Source organism: Callorhinus ursinus, unplaced genomic scaffold (genome assembly GCF_003265705.2).
Source record: "Callorhinus ursinus isolate GAN/ISIS: 27379988/994484 unplaced genomic scaffold, GSC_fseal_2.0 scaffold71, whole genome shotgun sequence".
Taxonomy (NCBI): domain Eukaryota; kingdom Metazoa; phylum Chordata; class Mammalia; order Carnivora; family Otariidae; genus Callorhinus; species Callorhinus ursinus.
The window spans coordinates 182,479-191,059 of NW_027397133.1; the positions used below are offsets into that span (position 1 = coordinate 182,479).

Here is an 8,581-nt window from a genome sequence, read left to right on the forward strand (position 1 = left end):
ATGTCGTTTGAGGATGTATCTGTGGGCTTTACCTGGGAAGAGTGGCAGCTACTAGGTTCTGCTCAGAAGAATCTGTATCTGGGTATGATGTGGGAGAATTATAGCGACCTGTGACAATAGCTAAAGATGATTGCTGTGTGTCGTTCAAAGTGTCACAGACAATAGCCTTTCCTTTTTCAGTTGCCCTGGCTTCCAAAGAGCTTTAAGATACTGGACTTCAGTTTATAGGCAATAGATTCTTTGTCTGTCTTCTGTTTCCGTGTAGAACTTACGTGCTCTCACCTTCGATAGATATTTGATCTGTCAAGGTGAAACTCTGTCAATTCCTGAGACTTCCGTGCTTTCCCTAGATATCCCCCACCAGGTCCAATTATAAGTGTCCACGTCTTTGTCATTTCCCATAAACAGGCTATCCAGCTACCAAGCCAGATGTGATCCTTAATTTCGAGCGTGGAGAAGAGTCATGGAGTGTAGAAGATGAAATGCAATGTCAGTGCATTTCAGGTAAGTGAGCAACTGAGAACAAGATGTGAGACTTTGAGAGTAACGTAGTTGGCCATGAGGGGATGACCCCTCACAAATGTGTTTTAACAAGGCTAAAACTTTAAAGGTTGCTACAGATAATCGGTAATTACAGAATCATTAATGTAAATCAAGGTAATTCCAAAAATCATTAACGAGGCTCTCATTTGCCTGGTGTTTCAAGGGAGACGTGCACCTCTTTTTCTCTCTTTGGATTGATTCATGTTCCGTAGAATGTTTCCTGTGCAGCTTCCAGACCTCCTCCTCCTCTTCTACTTCCTCAGTGGCAGTGCCCCTTCCTATTTTCTCTGCAGCTCTTGTTTTCACCCCTTTTACCTCATCAAGTGATGTAACAATTCTTCTAGTTAACACAGAAGCCTTTTATCCTGGGATCAGGTTTTTGGACTTCTGTGGGCCATCTGAAAATGTATCAAAACAAGCTAAAAGGTGGGAATGTTGATCACAGTGGTTGTGTCTAAATATATTAGAGCTTGTTGTCTGTTACATGAAGAATTAGAGAAGAATCAGTAAGAGAGCTTAACTGTGCTTATCTTTGAGTGAGAAGGCAAGGATGCTTCATTCTTTTTTTTTTCTTAAAGATTTTATTTATTTGACAGAGAGAGACACAGTAAGAGAGGGAACACAAGCAGGGGGAGTGGGAGAGGGAGAAGCAGGCTTCCCGCGGAGCAGGGAGCCCAATGCAGGGCTCGATCCCAGGACCCCAGGACCATGACCTGAGCCGAGGCAGACGATTAATGACTGAGCCACCCAGGTGCCCCAAGGATGCTTCATTCTAACCTGCCTCTCCCAGATACTTGTTCAAAATTTATGTTGGCATCTTTTTTTGGTCATTGTTTGCACCTGATGGATGGACTTTCTCCATTCTCTGGGCATCTTCAAAAGTCTCCAGAGTCAGAGAGAATGAAGCTTCATCCTTGCCTATTTCTATCATTTGTTCCTAGTGTGGTTTCATTCATTTTCATGGCCTTAAGAATACTATTTATATGCTGATGAGCCCCAAATTTCTGTCTCCAGCCCAGACCTTCTTTTATCCACACACATTCGCCTAGATATTTCATTTCTGCACTTGGAGATCTAATAACTACTTCAAACATCATGTCATTCTTGGTTCCTCTTCTCACTTACACCACAAATCCAGTCCATTAGCGAGTGTAGTCTGTACTTTCTCCTTATTATACCTGGGGGTCCTCCACCCTCCACTCCTTTCTATAACTATTGTTTCACCCAAGCCCCAACATCCGTTGTCTCTTGCCAAAGTTATCATAGTTTTCTTGAGAATGCTCTCACTTCTTTACTCTTCTCTCTATTCTCCACATAATAGCCACATTTCTTGGTCCTTTTTTATTATTTATTTTTAAAAAGTAATTAAAGTCAGTTTTTCCATCCTCTCACCCCTGAAATTCATGAAGGCTAAAACAAACTTTAGAAACATGCAGATTTATAAAGATATCAGGTTCTGACAATTATCTGGGTATGGAAGATAATTAAACCATCATACGGAAAAAACAGTCTTCTGAGTTGGAGGAAAGAGGGAAGATCTAAAGTATAATCCAAAAAAATGCTGTATGCCATAGCAGGTCTTTACCAATTTTCCCAAGCACAGTCCACAATCCTAAAAATAGTATTTATGTCACAACACTTAAGACCTTTTAGTGTGATAACTGATATATATACATACAAGATCAACTTCTTATAGTGAAAATCAGGACATGTCATCTCTCTCCCACTATGACCTTGAGTGGCATCCTGTTACTATTAGTATAATATCCAAATTCCTCCTACATGTGAGCATTTCCTGACTCCTGCCTAAATTTTTGCTTACTTTTTTATGTAAAAATTTTTTGAAGTATAACATAAACACACAAAAATATATAGATAAAAGGGTACAGCTCAGTTAATTTTTACAGTCAGTATACTGTGTAACTGGCACTAGATCAAGAGTACCGCAGTACTGTGCAGGATGCCATTGTGTGAATATAAAACAAATTATCCCTTCCACATTCAGGCTGTTATAAGTAATACTCCTACATATCTTTACATAAAGGTTTTTATATTTTTTAAATATTTTTATATATTTTATATTTTTCTCCCTTTGAAAATGTTATTTCCAGGGCGCCTAGGTGGCTCAGTTGGTTAAGCGACTGCCTTCAGCTCAGGTCATGATCTCAGTGTCCAGGGATCGGGCTCCCTGCTCAGCAGTGAGTCTGCTTCTCCCTCGGACCCTCCCCCCTCTCATGCTCTCTCTCTCTCTATCTCATTCTCTCTCTCAAATAAATAAATAAAATCTTTAAAAAAAAAGTTTGAAAATGTTATTTCTGAATAGTTTAGACTTAGTGAGAAATCCCAAAATTAAACACAAATTTCTTACATATTTTTTAAAAGGTTTTATTCACTTATTTGAGAGAGAGGGAGAATGAGTGGGGTGAGGGGCAGAGGGAAAAGCAGACTCCCCACGGAGCACAGCACAGCACCTGACTCAGGGCTCAATCCCAGGATCATGAGATCATCACCTGAGCCAAAGACAGATGCTTAACCGACTGAGCCACCCAGGCACCCCTTACATATTCTTTTTGTGGATTTCCCTAAGTGGTAATATTTTACCACATTTGCGTTATCACATTCTATCCACCTATTATTCCATTCACACACATACACACATCCTGTTTTTCTGAACTCTTTACCCCTAAATACTTAAGTGTGTATTTCCTAGAAACAAGTTAATTTTTTCAAATGACCAAAATACTAAAAAAAAAAATCAAAATCAGAATATTGATATCGATACAGAACTATTACCCAATCTACAGAGCTTACTCAAATTTTACTGATTGTCTCATTAATATTTTTATAGTAAATGGAAAAAAATATTTTTCTGGACCTTTCCTTATTATCTTGCTCATTCTATTGTGGGTACACTGGCTTTCACTCAGAAGTCAGAGCTCACTAATTATGACCCAAATCCTTTAGGTAAGAAACGATATGGATGCAATAAATGTGCAGTGAATGCTTATGAACCACTCATGACCGTGCTTCAGAGAACTCATGCAGGAAAGAAATCCCATGAATGCTGTGATTGTAGGAAAGCCTTTCCCAGTAAGTTAAAGCTAATTACTCATCAACAGACTCACACAGGGGACAGACCATTTGGGTGCAGTCAGTGTCAAAAAGCCTTCATTACAAAGTCAGCACTCATCTGTCATCAGAAAACTCATCATAGAGAAGGGAAATCCTATACATGCAGTAAATGTGGGAAAGCTTTTCCTTGGAAGTCAAAACTCACTTTACATCAGAGAATTCATTCAGGGGAGAGACCTTTCAGATGCAGAGTATGTGATAAAGCCTTTATGGTTCAGACACATCTGACTGTACATCAGAGAACTCACACAGGAGAGAAACCATATGAATGCTTGCATTGTGAGAAAGCCTTCTCAAAAAAGGCTCAGCTGATAATCCATCAGCGAATTCACACAGGAGAGAGACCATATGGATGTAGTCAATGTCAAAAAGCGTTCATTACAAAGTCAGCACTCATCTATCATCAGAAAACTCGTCATAGAGAAGGGAAATCCTATACATGCAGTAAATGCGGGAAGGCATTTCCTTGGAAGTCAAAACTCACTTTACATCAGAGAACTCATTCAGGAGAGAGACCTTTCAGATGCAAAGTATGTGATAAAGCCTTCATGGTTCGGACGCATCTCACTGTGCATCAGAGAACTCACACAGGAGAGAAACCATATGAGTGCTTGGATTGTGAGAAAGCTTTCTCAAAAAAGGCTCAACTCATGATTCATCAGCGAATTCACACAGGAGAGAGACCATATGGATGTAGTCAGTGTCAGCAAGCCTTCATCCAGAAGTCAGATCTTACTAATCATAAGAAAACTCAGCATGCAGTTGGGAAATCTCATGGATGCAGTGAATGTGGGAAGGTTTTGTCCTCTAAGTCAACTCTCATTATACATCAGAGAACCCATACAGGTGAGAAGCCCTTCAAATGCAGTGTATGTGATAAAGCTTTCACATCAAAGGCACATCTTATTGTCCATCAGAGAATTCATACGGGAGAGAAACCATATGAATGTTCAGATTGTGAGAAAGCCTTCTCCACTAAGGCACATCTTATGATTCATCAGCGAATTCACACAGGAGAGAGACCATATGGATGCAGTGAATGTCAACAGGCTTTCATCCAGAAGTCAGGTCTCACTAACCATTTGCAAAATTGTCATGCAAGAATGAAATCTCATGGATGCAGTGAATGTGGAAAGGTTTTGTCCTGTAAGTCAACTCTCATTATACATCAGAGAACCCATACAGGTGAGAAGCCTTTCAAATGTGGTGTATGTAATAAAGCCTTTACAGCTAAATCCTATCTCACTGTACATCAGAGAATTCATACAGGAGAGAAACCATATGAATGCTGTGATTGTAAAAAAGCATTTGCTACTTTGTCAACTCTCATGGGTCACCGGAGAACTCACACAGGAGAGAGGCCCTATGGATGCAATGATTGTCAAAAAGCCTTCTTTCGGAAGTCAGCTCTTACTAATCATCAGCAAACTCAGCATAGAGGAAAATTCTCTATGCGATGACTGTAGAAATGTGAGAAATAGTTTTTGATTAGTCCTATCTGTTCAGAGAACTCATAAAATACAAATGCCATGAATGCTGTGATTATAGTAGACCTTTCTGGAACTTCTATAGGAAGTAAACCTTATAGATGCAGTGAAAGTTGTAAGCCTTTCATCTGAAGACTCCTCCTGGTATACCACAGGGATCTCGCCAAAAGAGAGAAACATTGTAAATGCAGTGATTGTCAAAAATTTCATTTGAAAGTCACAGGCTATGTGTTTAGGAGGCAACACCCGTGAATGCAGTGAAAGTGGGAAATCATTCTTTTCAAATCACATTTGTTATACATTAGAGTATTCATTAAGGGGAGGGACCCTGCAGTTACAGTTAGTGCAGAAAAGCCAAGAAAAATCACATCTCATTGTGCATAAAAATTTCAGGAATTTTGTGATAATGATAGCATTCTCTAGAAAGTCAAAACTCTTTGACCATCTTGTACAGGAGAGACATCCTACAGATGCTATGAATGTGGTACAGTCTTCCCAATTAAATCATATCTTCCTTACATCAGCAAACTTAAGTAGGAGGAAACCCCTATTTAGTGTAGTAAATGTAGTAAAGCCTTCATCTACATGTCAAAGCCACTAATTATCTGCAAAATCATATAATAGATAAATCCTTTGGCCACAAAACTCATCGCATATCAAGAAAGAAATGTCATTAATTGCAGTGATTATCTACAATGCTTTATTTACAATTCAGAGCCTTTTAATTTCATATTTTATTGAACAGATTATGTTTCACAATTTCTGAAATGTAAAACAAAAATAGGACTTTAAGAATGTAGAATAGTAAAGAGGGTGAAGTATATTCACACATTTAGTGAGTTGTAAACTAGAAAGGTATATAAAACTCTGAGTTGGAATCAGAGGGAAAACCTGTTCAGGACTGAAGGGAAGTCCTTGGTTTCTTATTACAAAAATCTCCCATTGACTAAAGGCTATACAAATAAAAATGTCAGTTTATGAAAAAAAACCCAAATTGCATAAAACCCCATTAGGCAGGAGAAATGGCCAGGGTAAAAAGATGTGGGCTGTGGGGGCAGCTAGTCTGCAACAGGGATGTGGAGGGAGGATGCGGCTCACGTCCAGCACCAGTAGGTAGGAGCAGGCTGGGAAGAAGTCCAGAGGCAGAGTTTAGTGCATTCACCCAAAGCCCTTGCTTTCCAGTCAGAGTTTCTAGGATGCTGATGATTTCCTCAAACAAGGTACAATTCAGAGCTTTTAATTGCTCTCTAATACACATAGCAGAGAGATCCTATTCTCAGACAAGGGAACAATTTCTAGGTTCAGTAAAGTTATAAAATCCTTAAGGATTTTATATCATATAGAAATACTGTGATTATAGTCACTAAAAATGCTTTCTATGGAGGATTTGATGTCATTAAACATCATAAGCTCTTAAAAAATATAATTTGCTCTACACAGAGCAGTGAATGTGGCAAAAGCATCAGTGATTAATTGTGTTTTATTTTTGTATTTCTGGATTTATTTCTTCACATCTGACCATATCTTCAATTGTGATGCATGTTATAGTCAATGGAATGTCCTCATTTAGTTGTTACAGCTTTTCTACGTTTGATGGCATTTTAGATCCGGGTAATTAGCTAAACTTGGAAGCCATGTATAGAATGAAATTATTTTGTAAGGGCTTAACATAATTGTTTTAGAAAGGATTCCAGAGAATATTCTACCAAAAATATTAGACATTTTCACTGCAAATATGATGCCATTTGAATATATAAAAAAATATATATTGTGACAATGGTTTGTAGGGGTTATATTGTGGGCTATACTATATAACATGGACTTTATGTATTTGACTTTATTATATTTTGGAATTACATGAAGGAACATAATTTTTAGGGTTTAATAAATTCTCAGCATAGACATAGAACATTATGTAATAAAATCTCATGTAAATAGGAATGTTCTATTTCCTTATAAATCAGAATATCTTGTAATATATAATTTATCTCAATAAGAATTCTAAAGAATTAGACTGTAAGTTTGCTCTCATTTCTGCTGTCTTTTGTAGTGTTTCTGCCAAGTGTGATGAACTATCCTACTTGAAACCTCCATTATTCTAGAGCCTTATTTCTTAGATATGCAAAAGTGATAAAAGATTTACATGGAATACTAAAAAATAAGCAACGTATGAGATGAAGGGGGTTGAAAAGACTTGTGTTCATGTACATTTATTGCAAGTGCTGTATAATGCAGGAACTTTGGATTTATTATGAAAACATGGGCACTAGAAACATTTTCTCTCTTAGCATTTCCTAAAATGCCCAGTATTTACTAATATTAAGGATTACATTGCAGAAATTGGAATTCTTGAACATAGCTGGAATGGAAAGTGGTTCAGTTGCTGTGGAAAACAGTTTGGCATTTCCCTAAAAAGTTAAATATAGAATTACTAAATGACCCTGGAATTCCACTCCCAGCTATATATTCAACAAAATTGAAAGCAGGTACTTCAGTACTTCTACATGAATGTTCACAGCAGCACTGTTCACAATAACCAAAAGGTGGAAATAATCCAAGTGTCCACCAGTGGATGAATGGATAAACAAAATGTGGTATGTGTATGTATATACATGTATACACATATGTATACATAAAGGAATATTGATTACCTATACAAGTGAAGTGTTGAATGTTGTAAGTCTCAAAAACATGGTAAGTGAAAAAAAAAACATGGTAAGTGAAAGTCAGACACAAAGAACCACATATTGTGTGAAATGTGCAGAATAGGTAAATCTATAGAGACAGACGGCAAATTGGTGGATTCTAGGGCCTGAGGAGAAGAGCACATGGAAACTGATTAATGGTTATGGATTTATTTGTTTTTTTAGAATGATGAAAATGGGAACTAGGTAGAGGTGGTAGTTGCATAACATTGTGAATGTAGTAAATGTCACTGGATTGTATACTTTGAAATGCTAATTTTATATTATGTGTATTTTTACATCAATAAAAAATATATTTGAGAAAAGTACTATTGCAAAAATTGTTGATTTTTATCTGTATTTTGAGTGCCAGGGTTCTTGCAATGATAATGCAAGATTAAATGATAAAAATATTAATGATAATTAATGAAAAAATAACTGCTTAGCAAAACCGATGTAAATATATTGTCTTCAACTTAATAGATATTACCTACCAAAGCTTGACAGCTAACTTCACATTGAATGATAAAACTTGAGAGATGTTCCCTAGTTGTTTGGCAGTGAGGTCTGCTGCAACTTCTCTCCTGAGCTGGAGAGACTTTCCCAGGTGTTGTATTCATGGGAATCATGATTGGGGCCAATGTTTATATGGTACTTCTCCTACATGGACACCACCATAGAATGAGGCATATTCACACCCTCAGAAATGCCCACAAATTCTCTCCAGAGGCAAAA

General features: G+C 37.5%; 1 protein-coding gene across 1 annotated transcript; it reads left to right on the plus strand.

The window, feature by feature from the left end:
• On the plus strand, nt 1-8,139 carry LOC112806925 (uncharacterized). The gene is made up of 3 exons (XM_073886550.1): nt 1-103; nt 409-504; nt 3,508-8,139. Exons 1-3 carry the CDS (start codon nt 1-3, stop codon nt 5,133-5,135), a joined length of 1,827 nt encoding a protein of 608 aa, XP_073742651.1. The 3' UTR covers nt 5,136-8,139.
• Nucleotides 8,140-8,581: the final 442 nt, after the last annotated feature.

What these genes read in the sequence shown, in the direction of transcription:
- LOC112806925 (XM_073886550.1), top strand. Translation starts at nt 1, where the DNA reads ATGTCGTTTGAGGATGTATCTGTGGGCTTTACCTGGGAAGAGTGGCAG. An exon ending in TATGATGTGGGAGAATTATA is followed by an intron (nt 104 to 408) that starts GCGACCTGTGAC and finishes TCCCATAAACAG; the next exon opens with GCTATCCAGCTACCAAGCCA. An exon ending in GCAATGTCAGTGCATTTCAG is followed by an intron (nt 505 to 3,507) that starts GTAAGTGAGCAA and finishes CAAATCCTTTAG; the next exon opens with GTAAGAAACGATATGGATGC.